Source organism: Astyanax mexicanus, chromosome 11 (genome assembly GCF_023375975.1).
Source record: "Astyanax mexicanus isolate ESR-SI-001 chromosome 11, AstMex3_surface, whole genome shotgun sequence".
Taxonomy (NCBI): domain Eukaryota; kingdom Metazoa; phylum Chordata; class Actinopteri; order Characiformes; family Acestrorhamphidae; genus Astyanax; species Astyanax mexicanus.
This window is the reverse complement of record NC_064418.1, coordinates 42,903,318-42,926,111: the sequence shown is the minus strand read 5'-3', so window position 1 is coordinate 42,926,111 and position 22,794 is coordinate 42,903,318. Positions and strand designations below refer to the sequence as shown.

The following is a 22,794-nucleotide window of genomic DNA, read 5'->3' as shown; positions in this document are numbered from 1 at the left end:
CCTCCAATTTTTTTTATTTTTGAGTTTGATGCACCATCCTGTACATAAAAATGACATGACAAAAAACAATTATAGAAGAAGGTTCTCCCCAAGTATTAAGCCTGGTACCAATATTCCACATTTATCTGCTTCAGAAAGTCATATTCTATTGGAAATACTTTTCATAAAATGTCTGAGTATATATTTATTAGAACAGCTGTTGAGAGAAAATTTTCAACCAGTATATCTACGAGTAAAGCTGGACAATATAACAATATTTTATAAATGTTTATAAAGGTCATAAATGTTCTCATCGTATATATTGAGCATATGATCAGTCTTTAAAAAACACTGACCCAACTGTACATTTCATTATATTTATAAGTGTGAAATTCCTGTTTAATTGTATGATGATGAAAAATCACTGTACTGTATCTGAATAGCATTAAAAAAATACCACTGCTGAGGAATTTTGTCTGCATGTCAAAAACATAATACTACTAAAACTACTAATACTATACTATAAATATTATGATATGTTTTTACTATATTGACAGCTCACTTCATACTGTTCATACTGATAGTGGAATTGTATTGTATTAACCAAAAGCAAGAAATATGTTATGTTATGAGATTCATATCATCCAGCCCCGTCTACCAGTGTGTTGTAGCAATTTAATGATCTAATTAAATGTATTTTCTGTGACGGCTCTCAGCTCCAGTTCGGAAAGACTGCATAGAAACTTAAACCAAACAACCTTTGTATCTGACTGATTAACTGCATTTGCGGTGAAGACTAGCTAACACATTATTAATCATCACATTTTTAAAGTACTGTTTCACTTCATAATTATTTACATAATTTTTTTTTAAATAATTTTTATTTCTAATTTTCTCACATTTTTCTCCAAAACATGTGAAGTCAGCCACCTCCTTTGTTTCAAACATTGCTGAGTAGCATCACAGTGTGTTCGGAGAAAAGTGCAGCATCTCGGTTGCAATACATCAGCTCACAGACGCCTTGTGCTGATCCACATCACCCTAGGAGTGATGAGGGGAAAGAGCGCCATCTACCCACCCAGAAAGGCCAGAAAGGCCAAGGCCAATTGTGCTCTCTCGGAGCTCCGGCAGCTGATGGCAAGCTGCATGACCAGGATTCGAACCAGCGATCTCTCTATCATAGTGGCAGCACTTTAGATTTTCCAGACGATCCCTTTTACAACATTCTTTAGCAATGTTTATTACTGTCATAAGCACTGTTAATTGTGACACTTATTGTAAAGTGTTACCAGAAAACTGCAAATTTACTAACTAACTAAACTATTCCATAATTGGAAAATTGATACAGGCAAACAAAGAGCCTTGTGCTGAATCCACACAGTCCATCTCTCCAAATCTTATTCCCACGAAGCCTCCACTGAGCAGCTCTCCAGCACTTAATGAGGAGCTTCTGCGAGGGCGGCCTGTTTCTAAAAGCCACCACATGTTCACGGCAGCTCCTCCTCCCTCGTGAGAGAACGCAGTTCGCCTGTCTACAGCACACTGTGTTGACAGGCAAAGCCACAACAAGTGTTTCAAATTAGGGCGACTCCCTGCAGCCCTCGGAGAGCTGCAGTGTGTGTCAGATTGAGGGACGTCTCGTCGTATAAGAGAGAGTGCAAAAGTGCTAATCTTAGTGTGCACTCTTAGTGATAACCTCAGTCATCCACAAGGTCATATGATGCACAGACAGTATGTAAAATTAAATCCTGGGGGTGTAAATCACAGGGAATCTCACGATATGATATAATCATGATCTGTTGCTCACGATAAAAAGTATATGACTACACTGTGATACTTAATGTATTGCAAGACAATTCTCTACAATACTTCACATCATCTGTGTTACTGGCAGTGGTATGCAGTTAGGCCCTTCTAACCCTTCAGAGAAGGGGTGACAATAAATGCATGTAAAAAAAAAGACATAATTTTTAATCAGGAAATATATATCATAGCTATTGTAAGTGTAAGAATTTATTTTATAAATTAACTAAAATAAAAAAACAGCAAATAAAGAATTAGAATGTGTTTTTCAGTTGCTACAGGACTCTTATCTGACTGACAGCGGTTTTAACCAATCAAAACTGCTTTTTAAAATGGCTTCTGCCCCCACGTGACTGCGTGACCCTTCTCCTGATTTTGAGAAGGGTGTTGTAATGAATCTATTAGCAAAGTTGAAGGACAATCTAACCAATCAGATTCATGATTTTCACTACGGGGGCGGGGCCATGGCTGTGTAACCCCTTCTCAGCAGCGCTGTCTTGAAGGTGTAACGCGCTGCTTAATCATAAACGGAGCTCATGCTGGATTAATTCAATAGTTTAAAAGCGAACTATCATGGAATTGCGGCTGCAAATGAGACAGATATTGTGTCATATTATATTAAAAAGCCTTTTTAAAGGCTGTCCTTCAATGTGCAACTAAACCACAATAATAGGCTAATAATAGGCTAATAGGCTAAATGCAGACAAAGCAAGTCTCCCTGAAGCTGCGGGAGTCTCCCGCATTTCGGTAGTGGCTCCCTGATGCCCGCGAGTCACATATAATCTCCCGGAATTCAGAACGAGTGCCCTAAACGCGCACACAGGCCACAGACTTTTTTTCTCTAATCGCGTGTGGAAAGGAGAGAGAGAAAACAGAGAGGGTTCTGATTGGCCTGTTCTCTGCAAAGAGTCTGTGAGACAGCCAATCAGTTTTTAGTGTGGGCGGGCAGTGTTTTCCCCCCCTCCTGGACGGGATTTGTTCAGAGAGTGAGAGAAAGCAGATCATGGCGGAGGCAATATTAATAATTATTGTAATATGATATGAAATATTTTTGATGTTGTGCAATTTTTTGTGATTATTAATGATTTTTAAGGCATTAACAACTTATTTAGTAGCCATTAATAAACTAATTGTAAACCATTTATAAACCCTTTATAAAGGTAGTCTAATTTTAAAGTGGTACCGTCACTTTAAATGCGCATTATAGTCTGTAAAATACGCTACTTTAACAAAATCAGAAAAGCCTCTAATAGCCTTTTGCAAATATTTACCTGCCAACTGTAATGTACGGAGGATTACAGTCTTTACCAGCCTTAAGCTATATACCATATACCATATTTGCACTACTGTTATATACTACTTATACTGTCATTCCATCTCAATTACCATCAATATTGCACTGTTGTCTTCCGTCTTACTTATGTTTATTGTGTCTTGTTGTATTGTACATATAGTGTCTCCAATTATTTTATATTATATATCTATTTCTTCTTTTTTTTTTTACTTATATTTATATATCTATTTCTCCCCCACACTACTGCACTGTGTTTTCTGTCTCATGTATGTCTATTTGTGTCCCTGCTGTATTGTACCCATAGTGTCTCCCATTCTCTCTTTTATTATATCTATTATCTGTACCTGCTGTAAAATTGGGAAGGAGAGTAACGTAATTTAGTTCTCTGTATGTCCTGTACATATGCAGTATTGACAATAAAACTACTTGACTTGACTTGACTTGATAAATAAACAGTATTATTTATTATTACTATAAAACCTGTCTAAATAGCTTTTATAACCCAGGTCAGCAGCATGTGGAATGATGGTGATGATGATGATGAAGATAATGATGACAGTGCTGTTGACATCACAGTGTTCTCATGAGGTAGTTACAGGTTTATGGTCACTCCATTAGCTGTGAGTCTGCGTGTGTCAACAGCAGTGGTGTAGCTGCAGTGTATCATTAGCCTGGTCAGCGCTGTGCGGCTGCGGCGCTAATAGGCCGGAAAGACTGATGAAGAGACGCATGGAGCCGAGCTCTTTTACAGTCGTCATGGTTATCCCACCTCTCTCTCTCTCTCTCTCTCTCACTTCAGTCAGAGTCATTGTGCTCACACACACACACACACACACACACACACAGGCCATGTAAAAGGCCAGCTGATGTGTGTCTCTTAGTGCGTCATTCCGTGTCACTGTGGTGCCATTTGAGCAGAAATTCATTAAGTGAAAAGTCGAAGTTCATTAAGTGAGAATTCATATTAAAGATCATATCTAGCAAAGAGACAGAGACGCGCTACTCTGATCTCCTTTATGCAAATCAGCACTGCTCCTCCAGAATAACCTCACCCTGTCATAATTTATGTAGTAACATTAATAGGACACTCGCTACATCAGTGCTGTGCTTTGCCTTGCACCAGAATACGCCACAATTTAGTGGTTTAAAACCAAAATAATATAATTTTAATAATTGCTAATAATTTTTCTGTCTGTTTTATGGGCAAAAGTATTGAGGCACCAATTCATTCTTATTTTTTCTTTTGAAATTAAGGGTCATTGTGCTTTTGTTGGAGTCACTGTTCAACAATATTGTCCAAAGCAAAAGTGCTTTCTACTAGATTTTGAAGCTTTGCTGTGAGGATCTGGTTGTATTCAGCAACAAGCGCAAATGTTAGTGCGATCAGGATGTGGAATCAAGCTCCATCATTGCAGAAAACACAAATCCACTGCTCCTCAGCTCAATACAGGTGGGCTTTTTTCACTCCTCTATCCCATGCCTGCCATTAGTCATGGTGTACATAGGTTCATGTAATCTGCTTCACAGAGTGCTACTCTACCAGGACTAAATAAGCTGTGTGCATGTGTGCATTTGCACATCTGTGTCAGCAATGGGTGCAACTTAAAGTAGCTGAATTCAGAAACTGTTGTGGATAAACAGGACACTGCCAGAATACATTTTGCACATAATACATATGCAGATTTGAGCTTCATATGTACAACATGCAAAGTTGAGTATTGGAGATTTATACACACAACACAAAAACTTTAAAGATTTTAAATCATTTGTAAAATGATTTGTAATGAATAGAAATGCACTTTTCTTTTGAGGAAATAGTTACGACCTAACAGCTGGTATTTGCCTTTTGGCACAAATAGCCTCAATTAGAAGTTACCTATAATTAATTTCCCACTCCTCCATGCAGAATTCTTTCAGCAGTGTGATATTTGTGGGTTTTTATTTTTGCAGACACAGCCTGTTTCAAATCACCCCACCACATCTTGACTTGACCATTCCAGAACTTTCAGTTTCTTTCTTATGAGCCATTCCTTGGTGAATTTACTGGAATGATTTTGTGTCATTGTCATGTTGCATGGTCAAACTTTACTTCAGCTTCAGTTTTGCCTGCCAGGTATATCAAAGAAGCCCTGAACCAGGACCTTTCTACCTTGACCCTGGTTTGCACCAAGCATGTCTTCTGCGCGTGTGTTCAAATCATTTTGGGTAACTTTGGATTCATCAGTCATCAGTAAAGCACATTGTTTCACACTGAAAAAAACGGTGAGCAAAAAAAACTTTCTGCATTTGCTTTTTTTAAGTGAATTAAATTTTAATATCTGCCCTGCGATGGATTGGCGGCCTGTCCAGGGTGTATCCTGCCTTCCGCCCGATGCCTGCTGGGATAGGCTCCAGCCCCCCCCGCCCCCCGCGACCATTCAGGGATTAAGCGGTTGACAATGAGATGAGATGAGATGAAATTTTAATATTGTATGCAGAAATTAAGTAAAGTTTACTAAGTAAGTAAGGAATGATTTAGCAAAAATAAATTTAGTAAAGTTAATTAAAATAAAGGATTGACTGAAGTTCAGTTGACTTATTTACTCTATGTAACATTTAAGTCTTGAAACCGAGTTGAAGTTACTTTATCTGAAATTAAATTTACTTAAAAAAAGCAAATACAGAAAGTTGTGAAACTTTTTAAAGTAAACTTTACGGATCATTTTTTTCAGTGCAGATCCTGGTCTTTAATTGCCTGGGTGTTCACTAGCAAACTTAAGTCTTGCAAGAGTTTCCTCGTAGCACTCCTACCATAAAAATAAAACTTGTTTGGTATTTTTCTGAAGGTAGATGCTCTACTTTCACATCAAATGTGGTAAAATCTAACTGAATGTTCCCTGAGGACGCTGTAGGACTGTTGTAGGAACTTGCTGGGACAGCCTGATCCGGTCATGCTGGCAGGAAAGTTCAATTTAACACCCTTCTAATGAGCGAGTTCAGCTGCCTTAAGTGCACCCATTGTTGACATCAGTGCTGAACTGCGTACACACCGCTCGTATAATAGTGCTAATACGTCAGTACCTGACCTCACTAATACTTCTGTGGCTGAAAGCAATAAAATTCGCACAGCAGTCACAACAAAATTCCAACCGTGATTCCAAGTCACAGCAAATTCCATTATCTAGTGTAGAACCTTCCTAAAGGAGTAGAGGCTTTTAGTGCAGCAAAAGAGGGACAAGCTCCCTTTAAATACCCTCAATTTTAGAAGAAATATTTGTCTATATATGGGTATTGCAGAGTAATATATACAATGATATGATAAAACCACAATTAAAACATATTTAAACACATTACAACATAAAAGCTAACATAAATGCTAAAAACAAAACCATAAAAGCATCATTGTGGCTCGGCACACTGTATTGGATTTAATTGTTTGAGATGATAAAATAAAAAGTTGTTATGCTGCTCCTTCTTGGTGGTATGCTGACATTACCCTGGATACCGTGGCTCTTGATTCATCACAAAGACTTGCTGTCTTGGTCACAGATGCACCAGCAAGACGTGCACCAACAATTTGTCCTCTTTTGAACTCTGGTATGTCTCCCATAATGTTGTGTGCATTGCAGTATTTAGAGCAGAACTGTGCTCTTATCCTGCTAATAGAACCTTCACACTCTGCTCTTACTGGTGCAATGTGCAATTAATGAAGATTGAACACCAGGCTGCTCCAATTTAGCCATGAAACCTCCCACACTAAAATGAGCTTCAGAGCTTTAAAGCATGTGCAAAAAAGTTCAGTCCTATTTCCACTCTGTGATAAACAGGTCTCCCACTTGTCCTGGTGATAAAATGGCTTTAAGTTCCTGGATGAGAACAAAGCAGGGAATTCCCACATTAACGCTCTAGGCCTTGGGCAAGGAGCCTGAAAAGAGGAACAACAGATGACGTTCCAGACCGTCAGGAAGGGGCCGAGATGAAAATTTTCCCTAACAACATGATGCATTCATGCAGAAGAACATGTGTATACAAACACACACACACACACACACACACATATATATATACACACACTCATATACACACTCCATACTGTGTAATCGGTGCGCTTGGGTTTCCTCTCTGTCTCTGCCACAGTCCTCTTACATCATCTCATTCCTTCCTCCTGACCTGCTTACGGATACTCCAACCATCTGTTTGTAATGGACATGATTTTACTGCTCCCGGTCATTGTGTGTGTGTGTGTATGTGTGTGTGTGTGTAGTCATAACACAGAATCAGATGTGTGTGTGTGTATGTGTGTGTCCAGGATGGTCTGAAATGAGGTTAGGGAGTAGACAGGTCAATAGCAGCTCAAAATACTACCACGCAGCACTGTGGCAGCTCCTGTTTAAAAGCTAAAATGTTAGCAATCACAGATGCTAAAACAAACAATGTTCTACATCAGGGGTCACTAATAGGCGTACCGTGGTCCGGGTCCAGACCCAGACGTTGTCCAATCCGGACCTATAAACTATTGGGAAGGATTTAATTTGACAGAGTTCATTTAAAGCGGCGGAACGTTTATTGTCTTTATGGTTTACGTGCTTTACAGTGCAGTAAACTTACAGACCAATCATGTGTGCTTTAAGATCACCAAACGCTCTCCTCTGCCAATCAGATCGGTGCAGATGCGAGCGCTCGGAGCCACACAGCTGAAGCAGGCGGTGAGAAGTCGGAGAATACAGCGAGAAAAGCTAATACAGATGGTGCGCACCATTAAGTAATTAAAAAGAAACAACCGAGACAATAATGCAAAATATTCCACTTTACTCCACCTGATCAGAACTCCTCAGCAAGAAAAAAAAAACCTCCCTCGCTCGCAGGCGCTCTCTCTCTCTCTCTCTTTACTCCCAAAACAACCCTACTTCAACACTACGGCAACCCCCAGGGGACAAAAAGCATTGGCAACTCCCCCCATCAGTTTTACCCACAACATAATAAAGTCTGCTACAGTAATAATATTAAATAAAATAAAACTACTGTTTTTTTTTTAAAAGCTGATACTTTGGCCAAGTTCAGCAAATATTTCTCCATATATTGTATGATTTATCCTTCATGTAATTATTATCATGACAGGCAGGCCTAAATCTAATATAAATAAAATCAAATAGAATAAATATAGCATTTTGAAACAAAGTGAACATACAGATTCACATTATTAGATTTGATATGTTGAGGGTGTTTCCATTTATTTTATGAAAGGTTGATAATGTAATTATTGTGACAGGTCTTTTTAAAACAATAAATATTGTTGAAATATACTAGTATGTGTAATTTGTTTTGTCTTTCAGTTGTAGATAAAACACTGACAAAACTACTATAGGCTTCTTCAGTAAACAGAATAAAACACTGAATTATAACACAAGTTAACATTGGCGACGGTCCGGACCTTTGCCCGATGAAATTTTCTCTAACTGGACCAAACTGAATTCTAATTAAATACCCCTGATCTACATGTTCTGCTACAGCACTGAAGCCCTGCCAAAAAATGTCTCATACATTGGTTAAAAAAGAGGACACTGGAAACATAAAAATGTCTGTTGTGGAAAGAAAAGTCGATAATACACTGCTCACGATAACGATGATATCACGGTATAAGATAATTCTCCAAGATACTTTACAGCATCTGTGTTAATGAAGAGGATAAAATACTAAATACCTAAATTAGCAAATACCAGGATTATGGATTTAATGGTGTCAGATTTACAGAATTGAACAACCGATATCTTTCAGCACAGGTTGACCCAATTCATTTGATTAGCTCCACCATGTAAAGTAATAAAGCAGTAACTTTAGTAAGTCAAATTAAGGGGGGGAGAGTCTTAAAGAGTTTAGTGCGCTTATGTTCCAATCAAAATATCGAACGATACATCGCAATATCGATACATATTGCCCACCTCTGCTTAACTGCCTATAATTCCAAGTCTCCTCCTTTTATTTTGAACGTATTTGCCAGCATATAAAAAAACTACTAAAAGAGTTCCGATATCGCCATGCTTCCCTAATTAAATTTTAAATTATATATACATTTAATTATTTATATGGTTTAGATTATCACAGAGAACAGAAAGGAAACAAAAAAAATTTAAAAAAAACTCTAAACACTACTAACCTTATTGTAACTTTACTAAATTAAGTAATCCCTAGGGCTTTCTCTTCTGATAAACTTTCCCCCCCTCCTTCTACCCCTGTCTAGGATTTATTTTATCCCTTACTTTTCTCTTTCTATTGACTCTACCATGTATCATCTCTTTACCTTTTCATTTTTTCGTTTTTCTGGATACGCTCTGTGATTGCTCCCTCCTGAACTCAGCCGAATGTGCACAGGTGAGCCTAGTCAGCGCTGATTACCGCTGGGGATTCTGGGACTTGGAGTTTTTTTGCACAGACCCTCAGCCAGAGCCGCTAAAGGGAGCCCGCGAATGAGTCTTAAATAAATGGGAGTTAATGGAGCTAAACAGCTAAAATCTCTATTTAAAAACTAATTAACACCCTAACTAATGGTCAGGATATTAGAATTAGGGAAAGTAAATTTATGTATTTTGGAAAAAAGCTAAGAAAACCTACCTACATTTTTTTTTTTGTAAACTGGTTTTAGGCAGTAAAGGCACTAAAAGCACTAATGCTACACTGAGTGCTGGTTTATTGGTGAGCTGATGCTGAAGTTACAGTCAAAGCAGTCAAAACCTTATAACTGGAGTTTAAAACCGTTACAGTGAGAAAACTATTAAACTTTTAACCCAGATTTTGCTTAATTTCTCCATATGAACCCTTTTATTTCAGAATCACCTAGAAAAGAGAATTTAAAGTGTGAATTCTGTGCCTGGTTGCATAAAACGCCTTAAGTCAGGGGTGTCCAAACTTTTTTTTGTTGGGGGCCAGAAAGAGAAATATATTTGAAGTCACGGGCCACACTCCGTAATAAAATAAATAATGAAATATACCACTTTATATAATATTTTGGTCCGTTTTTCTGCGCTAGAAATGCACACTCTCTCCGCTTTTAGACTCTTTGGCCCCTTTCTGACACCTAGCGTTCAAACTTTGAATCTCACATTATAAAAACCTGCTTAACAGCAGGCCAACGTTCATTCTATTGCTAAAATACCTCGCGGGCCGCTCCAAAAAAGGAAACGGGCTGCAAATGGCCCGCGGGCCGTAGTTTGGACAACCCTGCCTTAAGTAAAAATCTCCCTTTAGATTATGCTTTAAAAACCCTTAAAGATAAGTGTGTTGCGGGGGGAAAAAACTTAAGTGTTTTCTAAGGACTTTCTTAATGGAATTGTCATAAATGGAACATTTTTAAGCCCTTAAGTATATAAGTACATAAATACTGCATAAAGCATAATAAGTCCCTTAACTGTCTATTCCTAAAATGTATAAGGAACTAAAACCTCCCCTTAAACCCCAGAATCAAAGAATATAAAATTTATGGAGTGATGCAGTGATTTTGAAGCTGTAATTTTACTTTTTTGCAAAAAAACCCTAACAAATAAAATTAATTATATATTGAGACTATTACACTAAAGAAGAACTGAACAGTGGCCAGAAATTTTTGGAAAATTTAATAACAACTGACAGTTTATTTTTAGATATTTTATTCCTCCATATAAAATGAATTAAGGCTGTTTATTAGTGTTGGTAAATAAGTAAATGTATCTTATAACATTCAACCAAAGTGTTTTTGTGCCCTCTTGTGGCAGAAATCAAGAATCACAAGCATTCATCCTCTTTTATTTAAGCTTTTATTTAAAACTATAGCAAATTAATTACATCAGTCAACAGATCAACCAACGAAAGAGAAAAACAATCAAATGAAGTAAATAATATACAGTAAAGACACTTTGAGACTCACACAAACAATCCTGTCAAATTTGAGCTCTAAGAGCCTCATCCTCTACATCCATCCTTATTTTACAGTCTTATTACAAACATCCTCCTCATACATTCATTTCATTTACATACAAGAATAGTTTTTAAAGATAATAAATGAAAAAAAAGTAAAACATCTAAATATTCAAGGCCTCTGTAGACCAGATCACAGCGCACAAGCGAGGGCTGCTGACCCTCACACTATTTACACACTCGTTCACTATCTCACCAGCTTCCTGCCAGAAAACCTAGCCAAACACACCTGTGCTTTACCACACACTCCCTGACCACCAGCCATATTTACCACAGCCAGCCAGGGTCAACTACAGGCTTGATTTTTTAAATCACGATTGGTTTTTATTGCAGTCAAAAGGGGGCGCTCTAATTCCTAAATGAATGAAGAAATCAATCTTCATTCTAAAAAGCAGAAGCTGGAATATAGCAGCACTAAAATTGAAAAATAAGTTATAATTAACCCAAGATAAAGCAAGCCTTTTTATCAATTCAAATATATACATCTCACAAAATTAGGAATTTGGTACCAATGAACCTGCACAGCTTTCTTTTCTCTGACTGTAAATAAAGCTACTCTAAAACACGTCAACTATCAGCAAACTTAACTTAAACCTAAACTTAATCATTTGGCATAAATCAAAGTAATCCTGACTGAATAAACACTGATTTGATTTTGAACTGCAGCAAAATCATTAAGTTTACATTACACATTCACATGAATGGAAATAAGAAGAACAAAAGTAACCTTATGTTACTAAAATAGCCTCTCGTTCTCTATAATGATCTTCTATGATCTTCAGCTTCTGAAACTAAGATGTATTTTATAAGTAAATGAGATTATCGAGATCGGGGAGCGGTTACATGTCGTCAGGCAGTGAGCATTCAGACAGTGTTCGCTCCCTCCTCTCGCGAGTGGTCACGTAGTTCAGCAGGTCGATGGCCGTGACGATGCCAAATACCATCTGCTTCAGAGTGGATGAGCCATCAGTCATGTCTACAGAGGAAGAGAAAGAGAAACAGAGAGAACAGCAGTTAGAAAGAGCTATACTGCTAAACCAGACAACTACAAGAATCATCTGAAGGTTTAAAAAGACCATTAATTGTTAAAATGTCTGTATGTGTTTTTTCTTTGTTGTAGCACAAAAGTGTGAACTATGCAGCTCTGGAAAAAAATAAACAACCACTGAAAAATAATGAGTTTCTTTGATTTTACCTAATTGAAAACCTCTGGAATATAATCAAGAGGAAGATGGATGATCACAAGCCATCAAACCAAGCTGAACTGCTTGAATTTTCGCACCAGGAGTAAAGCAGCATAAAGTTATCCAAAAGCAGTGTGTAAGACTGGTGGAGGAGAACATGATGCCAAGATGCATGAAAACTGTGATTAAAAACCAGGGTTATTCCACCAAATATTGATTTCTGAACTCTTAAAACTTTATGAATATGAACTTGTTTTCTTTGCATTATTAGAGGTGTGAAAGCTCTGCATTTTTTTTTGTTATTTCAGCCATTTCTTATTTTCTGCAAATAAATGCTCTAAATGACAATTTTTTTATTTGGAATTTGGGAGAAATGCATTTTACATTTCATTTTCATTTTACCCAAACATAAACCTATAAATAGCTAAATCAGAGAAACTGATTCAGAAACTGAAGTGGTCTCTTAATTTGTTCCAATATATAAACTGTTTTCAGGCAAGAAATGTGTGTAAACATTCAGCGCTCGTTTGACTCGTTTAATGCTAATGCTGATCCAGCAGTGCTAGCCGGGGTTGGCAGCATGTTTTGTCTAAACCTTTACACCATTTGGAAATAAGTTCAACTTCTACCAAGTTATTTACAGCAACAGATACTTTGAACAGGGGTGCCCACACTGCAGTATGTCTTGAAACATATTTAATAACCCTTCTACCCAGGAGAAAAATGCTTAGGAGGCTTGATTACAAGTCTATCAAATAACAGGACTTCATAGTTCATTTTCTAAATAAACAAAAGGTGCTCAACCCACAGCAATCTGTTCCAGAGCTGCCACAGTGTGCCAGGTGCAGAGGCTGGCAGCGACACAATGCAAACACCATGGAAAGATCTGGAGGTCTGAACACGACACGGGTCGCATTAATCCAATGAGAAAAGAGTGCAAAGTTCATGAGATTGGATCTAGGGGTGCTGCAGTGACCCTGGGCCGGCTGCCACTCACCTGCAGCTTCCCAAAGCATTTCACCATAAATATATATATATATATGCGTATATATACACACATATGCAGCGTGCATTTATTCTGGAATTATCTGCCAGGGAAACTGTATTCACCACCCTGTATTTTTGTTACAGGGGTTCCCAAATCTTTTGCAAATCACAGCCCACAGAAAACAGACCTCAGAAATGGTCATATTTGTTTGGTTGAATGTCTCAACACTGAAAAGTGCCAACCACCCACCTAGCAGTTCCATCACAGCCCACTGGAGGGCCCTCAAAAACAACAACAACTTGGATCTAGGAACTGGATACAGCACAGTTACCAATAGGAGCACAGTTACCATAACATGAGTGCAAATTCTATAGATTGAGGTCACACAGTGTCGAATATAGGTAAATCCATTTGAGATTATGTTCAGGTAATTGTGTAAATAATATATAATTAAAAAAATAATAAAATCAGCCTTATAGCTACAGAAAAGGTAAAGAAGCAATTTTTGACACAATTATTTAGGGTTGGAAATGTGCAAAATGTGATTATTTTTTGACAAAATATTTATATATTTTTCCATTATTAAAAAATATATTTTTGCATATTCAATTGACTGAAACTGCAAATCATACAAAAGAGCATAATCAAGTTGAAGGTAGCAGAGAGCCAAGTGAAAATGTAGTTAAAAAAATAAAAAATAAAAAAATAATAATAATAATAAATAAATAAAAATTGAGGGTGGATTTACTTACATTGGATTTGTTCGTGCACCACCAGAGCGAAATGATCCGTCTCCAGGATCCGGGAGAGTTTGCCCAGGTTATCAGTGAGACGTACCTACAGACACAAACACAACAGATATATGGTCTCTTTTCAGAGTAACACTTCAGGTCTTTAGTATGGGTTTGAGTGTTTTATGGTTGATTTTAATCCCTTAATCCTGGTCTGGGAAACGAAACAGTAAAAAAGGCAAAACATCAGATACAGCTAACCTCAGATTTTATAATTCTGCTTAAAAAAAGACCTTCTAACTGTGCTTAATTAGGGCCCCATTTTACACCCTGCACATTGTGATGCTCATTGCTATCTTACACCAAGCTAACCATCTACTTTCACACCATTCACCTGCAGTGTTTAAACAGCAACGGAGCTTGTGAATATATTTATGCTGATGGTAAATTGCTGGCGTATTGCTATCTTGGCAACGGAGAACACAGGTGTACCACTGACTGAATACAACCTAGTCAGACATCAACAGGTAGTGAAATGTCAACACACTGTAATGCACAAATCCAAAATGTATACCAGTTGGCAGCAATGCAAACTTTTACATCAGGAATAAACTATGCAAAATTGTGATCCTGTAAATTAGCTGCTTGTGCACCTTAACAACATGTACAAGCAGGTCTGTTTCTTCTGCTGAGAACCACTGGACAAGTCCAGGTAGCTGCGCCATTAAAACACCTTTTGCATGTTTCGAGTCGTGCAAGGTGTACTTTTCCTGCCGTTACGATAGCAAAGACACACTGAAACGCTTTAAATCAAGTTGCATAGTGAGCAGATGATGTCTACCATATAGCTCGCTAAAATAAGACCATAGGTATGTAGGTCTGTAGGGACAGGCATTAAAAGAAACAAGCCAGAAATAACACAGCCAATCAGAGCCTTTTTTATTCTGCTTTAGATGATGTCATCACGATCACAAAGAAAAAGTAGAAACATTTGTGAAGTCACTGCCCACGGCTACATAATAGATGCAAAATCTATCCTGAACTGAGGCAGAATTACAGTTCCAGAAGAAATGAACTGCAAAAGTGTAATCAGCTTTTATATGGTCACTTCTTTTTTACAAATTCAATTGCTGCAAAATCAAATCAAAACATTCTATTAAACAAGCAAGTTTTGATAAAAATATATAGTGTCTTTAAAAAACTATGCAAGAAAATGTAGAGTGTATTTTAAAGGTTATTTGAATTTAGTTCTAAGTTAAGTTAAATGGTGGGAAATTCAAAAGTAAATTCAGGCAGTTGAAAAAAATTCTCAGGAGAATTTGAACTTTCTGGACCTGTTTTTAAATTCTAGGTTAAGATAAAGGCATGAGTTTAGGGTTTAGGGAGAGATAAAATTTTTATAGCTGTGTAGACGCTTATCTTAAAACAGTGTTTCAGTTCAGCAGAGTGCAGAACACTCCTGAGATCAGCTTCCTGCTCTTTTGGGGGTGTGAACGTCACACGTGACATGTGAGTGGGTGTGTGTGGGGGTGTGTGTGAGTGGGTGCGTGGGCACGTGGCATGGGCAGATATGGGCAGGAAAACACATGCAGGGAGGGTGTGTCTGGCTGCATGCCCAAACGTCAGCGAGTCACTGCATGTTGATCTTGTGGGAGTTATATTGGAGTGTGAGATGTAAGCAGAGAAGTGCATTACAGTACATACATATATATATAAACATACATACATATACACTAGGGGTGTCACGATTCTCTAAATCCTCGATTCGATTTCATTTTCGATTTGAGGGTCACGATTCGATTCGATTCTCGATTTTCTTGTTTTTTTTTCTTGTTATTATTTTATGCCTCATAAAATTTAAATAATATATTTATTATTATTATTATTATTATTATTATTATTATTATTATTATAAATATTATAAATATTATTATTATTATTTATTAAGATATATATGGTAATGCCATCTAGTGACTTTTTTTGGTAGCAACAGTGTGCACTATTAAAACAAGCAGTTTATCAGAGCTGTGTGTGGATGGCTGGTGAAACTGCTCATTACATGAAGCTGCAGTTCTTCATCAAACCACTAGCAGCAGCAGCACAAGCCCCGCTCTCTTCACTCAGTCACTACTTCAGTACAGCCCAGCCACGGGCTACAGAGCTCAGCCAGTCCGTTTTTACTGTTTCTGTAAACAAATAAAGGTTTTAACCCCACTAACCGGATAATACAGCTCACTACAGTTCATCTTTCAGCCCAAGCAGCTAACAGCAGCAGGTTAGAACAGCCGACACGGAGGCACTGCTCGGATTACATTATAAACAGGTCAGTTAGCGCGCTGCTAACCTCAGGATGTTTATAACTACGGAGTTTAGTGGACACACCACGGCCACCAGGTAAGTCTTTTAAAGGCTACTGAAGACTATTCCCAGGGGTTACAAGAGGTTATTGAAAGCATTATTGGGGGGCAGAAATCAGTACAGGCTGGTTAGATAAGTGATGTGGGTATTGTCTTATAAATATTTACACATAACTTATATCTCTCCTGAAAAGCTTTTATTTTAGTCAGAAACACGCTTGTGTTTACTTTATCTGAGAGAAAGATGTTTTTTTAATTCAATGGAAAGCAACAGGTGTAGTCAATTATAAGTTTAAGATTTTTAATCCACCTCACTGTGATCTATAGTCAGTGTTCTCACACTGACACACGCATTTCAGCGAGTTCACACGCTCTCACCTGCGCGCACCCACCCCTCCGTTAGATACAGATACAAAACCTGCGCGCCCAACCCCCGCCCCCCCTCCCCCGTTGGACAGATAAAAACAGTGATCACACTCCCGCCGACTGCGCTCATGCAGTGGCAATCTCTATTTAAATGAATAGGATGCGCTGTGTTGGTGCCGCGCCATTTGCGTAGCGCGCTGCGCTATTTGCGTAGCGCGCGCGGGAGGGATCGTCGATCCTCTTTTTGACTTCGATACTCGAGATCGTGACCTCATTTCGATTCGATTTCGATAAAATATCGAGATCGTGACACCCCTAATATACACACATATAAACATACACACTGTGCGTTTTCCTGCATTTTTACCTGTTTGAACTGCTTGTAGAGAACCTTGATGACGGGATCAGATGGACTGACCTTCCCGGCGAGGACAGACGAGAGCATGTTGCCCAGTGTGACCATACCCAGAATCACTCTGCAGAGAAACACACAGACACACAGTTAACCCAGCTTTTCCCTTTGGACTCAAACAGAACCTGTGTGTGTGTGTGTGGGTGAAGACTGCTGATTCAGCTTAATTCACTTGCAGAAGATCTGGATCAGTTCAGTTTCTAAATAAATAAATGTTCAGATTTTAGCACAGCTTGTTTAGCTTCAGCTTTCCATATTAATTATTAGTTTTTAGCATTTAAACAGTAAAACTATCACAGGGGATGTTTAGATATTTTGTTAGATACAACAATTTAGAGAGCAAAAAGCAAATAAATATATTTTTAAAATAATTATTTTAATTTATAGTCATACAGATCTGTTCAGGGATTTTATTGATTTTCATTCCCTAATTCTTAATGCTTTCTTAGTTCCTTAGTGTGTTTTGAGGACACAGACTATTTTTTTTTTTTGGTGCATTTTTTTACAGAAACAAGATCGGCAACCATTAGGGATGCAAAGAACTGGACGTTTTTGGCTAAAACCAAAACTGAACAAAATTAAATGTTTGGCTGAAGGCAGAATAGTAAATAATTATTTTTTACAGGTTTTTGTTAAAAAATTACCTTTTCCCCACCACTGCATAAATTACATTACATTAATAGCCTAAATGTATTTTGAGTATTCCTAAATTGTTTGAGTTTATTTTATTGCTTTTCATTGAACATTAACATTTCAGCAGACCTTAAATTATGTAAATTATTCAGTCTTTTCACTTATTTGGATAAAAAAAAAATGCTTTTGCCATTTATGGACAAATAATTTTTTTTCATTATTTTATTTAAATCATATTGGGTGCTTCCATAGTGACAAACCAAGCCCAGTGTTCATTAGCAACCTTACTCTAGCATCTACCATTCTACACTAAAGAAGAAAAATGCTGCATAAAATACAACATATTATATTTTGACCAATCATCTGCTTCTAGGGTTCTCAGTGATGCATCAAAAACTTTAGATTTAGGAGGTAGCAGAAGAGTGAAGGGGGGGGCGTGTTCATTTGATTGATAAAACCTGATCTGATTTTCTGTATGATTGATATTAATAACGTACCCAGCCTCGTCCACTACAGGAGCCTGATCAAAAGCCTTCTCCTTCAGGATCTTAATGGTGTTTTTGATGTTGACGGAGGGCAGAACAGTCAGAGGGGCAGACAGACGGAGCTCCTGAAGAGTCAGATTCCACCACCTAGAGAGACAGAGGGGGAGAAATGAGGGGGTAAGATGGCACGTCTCGCACGTTAGGGTTGGTGTACGGTACATTCTTTTCATTCACAGGCTTACGCCCACACGCTGTGCACCCGTATCTATGTTTAGAGCTGCCTCACCGGCCAGTAAAGCACTAATTTGGATAGAGGAGTTAAGATTTACAGTATGAAACTCCAGAAGCAGTAGACAGTCCATTGCTCTGGTAAACAGGTCTTGGTGCGCAATGCCCACTAATCATTTTATATTTAGCAACTAATCATAAAGACTTTTTGAGAAAAGTAAAAAAAAAAAATCAGAGCCCACAGTTACCAAGTCTACCAGGGAAATCATCTTATTTGTTCCCCTACAAATTGTATGTGTTTATGTCGATACCATGGCCATTTACTTTTTACCAACATGGCATTTACATCCAACAAATGAAAATCTATTTTTATCTAACCTTAGGATACCACAGCAGCCACCTTTGGAACCAGTTGGGAGATCATTGCAATTGCAAAGCAGTCACCCAGCAACCACCTAGAAACACCTTAGCAACCACCTAATGAAACCTACTTTTATCCAACCTTAGGATACCACAGCAGCCACCTTCGGACCCACCGTAGGAACCACATAGAATACCACAGCAACCACCTGAGATATGGTAACCATGCCATCATACCAGCAACAACCTTAGCAACCTGTTGTGATATCATTGCAATTGCAAAAGCAGTCACTTAGCAACTGTCTAAGTTGTTGCCATCACCACATTAGAAACCACCTGGGATGAGAAAACCACTACAAAGCAGTCACCTAGCAACACCTTAAGCATTCCCCTAAGGTACCACAGCAACCTAAGCAACCAGTTGGGATATCATTGCAATTGCAAAGCAGTTACTTAGCAACCACCTTGGACACCGGCCAAGCGACTGCCTAAGGTGTTGCCAACACAACTTTAGAAACCACCTAGGATTAGAAAGCAACTGCAAAGCAGTCATCAAGCAGCACCCTAGCATCCACCTAGGGGACCACAGCAACCACCCATCAACACCTTAGCAAACACCTACGATCAGTTAGCTGATACACACCAGAGCATAATATTCTCATTTCATTTTTTTTTTATTTTACATTTATTATAGAAATATTCATTTAAAATAAACATTTTATTTTTGTCCATTTTTTTGGACTCAACCACACATTTGTTTAGTCTGAAAATAACCTTTAGCTGCTTTACAATGTTCTCACAAATAGACAGTAGCATTATTAGACCCTTTAGAGCAGGGGTATTCAAGAAAACTGTGAGGAGGTCCAGTTCAAATAAATTTCCTCAAGCAAAGGTCCGCAACATCGTCTATTTGCAGTATGACGATATCGAAATAAATTGTGTTAAAAAATAATACAGGTTAAAATCATTTTAAAGAAGTTTATTAGCACTGAAACACAGGATAACATTGTGTGGCTGCAGTTTAAATAAAAAATAACTAAATTATGTATTCAAAAACAAAGAAAGTGCATAAGAAAAAATAGCAGCTTCAGTTTCCTTTTGATTGAACAATCTCAATATTTCTCCTCAACAAAACAACTCTCAAAACATCTGAACTATTTCTCTTACAGATATCTCTTTCCCCAATTTCCCCTGCTCAGTGTGAGAATTGAGCTTTGGCTTGCCCTGCCAACATTTTAAATCTGGGCTTGAAGGAGGTCAGGGCTATTCTCATGCACATGTGCAGATGCTCATTGGTGAGCTTGGAACGATATTTTGTTTTGATTATGTTCATTGTAGAGAACGCTGCCTCACAGCTGTATGTGGAGCCGAACATGGTCAAGATAAACAGGGCCACTTTTTTCAGATCTGGGAAAGCTGTCTCAGAAACCATCTGGAGCCAGAAGGTGGTAGATTCGGTTCTTGCAAACTGCTCTTTCAGGGCCACATCTGCCTGGAGGTCAATCATTTGCATCTGGAGATGTCCAGTGTTTGCCCACTTGAAGTGATGTGTGACATCATTTGTGAATGCTCTGACATCAGTGATGAGAAATGGATTCTGTATGAAGAGGGTGAGCTCCTCTCCAATGCTGAAGCTATCAAAGCGTTTGCTAAAGTTTTCAATCAACTTGTCAACAAATTCAACAAAAGAGGAGACATCTCTATGGCCCTGCACCTGTTCTTTCACTTTTGGGAAGTGTGTGTAGTCTCCCTGCAGATCTTCTTTGAACACCTGAAGTTTTCGTTGAAATGAGCGGACAGCTGTCATCAGATCACAAACGGAATTATTCTTTCCCTGCAGCTGCAAATTAAACCCATTCAGGTGTGACATGATATCAGCCAAAAAAAGCAATGATACCCATGTTTTTCTCGTCATTTAGAAAGACAGAAAAGTTGGCTGCTTTCTGACTTTCCAGTTTTTCTAAGAAAGCTGTTACTTCACGTCTAATTGACCAAAATCGCTCTAGCACCCTGCCTTTGCTGAGCCATCTAACATTTTTGTGTAGCAAAAGATCATCAGAGTTTGCATCAGTCTCTTTGAGAAATTCCCTGAGCATGCGATGCTGACAAGAAGAAGATGCCCTGAGAAAGTTTATGATTTTCATCATGGTCTTCATCACCTCAGCATACTCATCTGACAGGGCGGAGCAAAGGACAGCCTGATGAATAATGCAGTGGTAAGAGATCAGGTCAGCGTTGTCTTCTTTCAACCTTGCCACAGCTCCCTTTCCTCTCCCTATCATGGCAGGGGCTCCATCAGTGGTTATTGATATCACTTTTTTTGGCTCTATTCCTCGCTTTGATAGCATTTCCTTAATGGCCAGGTAGATGTCTTCTCCTTTGGTAGTGGTCTGCAGGGGAGTCACGCCTAAGAGGTCTTCACAGAACTCATTTTTCTCCCTGTTTAAGAATCTTATGTAAACCAATAGCTGAGCATTGTCAGACACATCAGTAGATTCATCCACAGCCAGACCTACACACGGTGCCTTACAAATAGCTTCTTCCAGTTGGGACAGTGAATCTTGAGCTACACTGTAAACCCAGAAGTTGTTTGAACTCAAATAAATTAAGTCTGTTTTACACAAAATTGGAGATTTCTAAACAATACTCAACTTTTTTGAGTTGTGGGCACATATATACATTAAAACTGAGATCTTTGAGTTGAACCAACTTATAATAACTGAGTTTAGTCTGTTGCCATTAACAGCTTCTTTTCCATTGGCTTCTGTCACAATCTATTTGCATACTGGGTGTGTCCAACAGTTACTGACACTCACCATCAGTGTGTAGTGATTCACCCGGGGCTACCTTAGGTAAACTTGTAGATCACAGATTATTATTAAATACTTGCTCTCTGTGTTGTAGGCTGTAGAACAAGCATCATTTACTGAGCTGCAGTAACTCTGTGTTTTTGCGGTGCTCTCAGTACTTTTAGTTGTTTACTGTTTTCTTTCATCTACTTTTCTATGTGTATTTAAAACAAATAGTTGAATGAAACCGGAAAGAAGACTAAATACAAGTTCAGGAAAATATTAATTTTAAATATGTTTGTGTATGTATTTGTTAAGTTCACTGTACTTAAAAAATATTTTACATGAACTTAAAATTTATTAGGTAATCGGTTACGACAAAAGTTTTGAGTTCAGTCAACTTATCGGGTTTTACAGTGTAGTATCTCACTTCTCCTTGTGGCTGTGCAGGCTGACAGGGGTATTTTCTCTATTTTGTCACAGAGCTCATCTTTTTCTTTACCATCAAGTAACGCCTCTGCTATTTCAGTCATGCACTCTTTGACAACACTTGTATCTGTAAAGGGCTTTTTGTGTTTCCCTAAAACCCAAGCAACACGGAGGGAACATTCATTAGCACGCTGTTGTGCGCTGAAAGCACGGCTTAATACCCTGGTGGACTGATCATATTGGGCAGTGAGACTTCGAATTTTCTGCGTCCAGAGTTCAGACTTAGGGGGGTATGATTGGTCAAATGCTTTGTGCTTAGTCTCATAGAGACGCTTGACATTGGTACTTTTAATAAGTGCCACGGTTTCGGAGCATATGAGGCACACTGGTTTCGTGCTCGCGGGTGGAAGAATGAACATGTATGCATCAGTCCATTCCGTGTTGAACGATCGATTTTCGGCGTCTACTTTTCTCTTTTTTGAAAGCGCCATAGTGTTTGCACCTCTTCTGACTGTAATTCACGTCCTGTCTTCCTGTAACATCTCCCTGCGTTTCTCACTTCAATCGCTTTTCGCTCGCCTTTCACCTTCTCTTCCTTATATCACACTGCGTGGATGTCTGTGCCTGCTACAAACCTCGGCTTCGGTTTGCTCATACAACTCGCTCTGAGTTCAAGCTGGTGATTTGATTCGCTAATTGAACCACGTGGTTAGTATGACTCGCACGCGATTGGTTTGTAGCTTCCAATCCTTGCTCAGTGCAGTGCTGGAAAAAACACTTGTGTCAGATAGTTAGAAAATAAACGCTCCGGTTTAAAATTAATTCTCCCG

At 38.4% G+C, this 22,794-nt stretch overlaps 1 protein-coding gene across 1 annotated transcript in view; it reads right to left on the bottom strand.

Moving 5' to 3' along the window:
• Positions 1-10,823: 10,823 nt before the first annotated feature.
• The window catches only part of cbsb (cystathionine beta-synthase b), a 34,280-nt gene continuing 22,309 nt past the window's right edge, over positions 10,824-22,794 (bottom strand). The window contains exons 12-15 of the mRNA XM_022680100.2: positions 18,171-18,305; positions 16,996-17,104; positions 13,927-14,011; positions 10,824-11,978 (exon numbers count right to left, since the gene is read on the bottom strand). Of these exons, the coding sequence (XP_022535821.2) occupies positions 11,842-11,978; positions 13,927-14,011; positions 16,996-17,104; positions 18,171-18,305 (466 nt within the window). The 3' untranslated portion in view covers positions 10,824-11,841. The remainder of the gene's footprint in view (positions 11,979-13,926; positions 14,012-16,995; positions 17,105-18,170; positions 18,306-22,794) is intronic.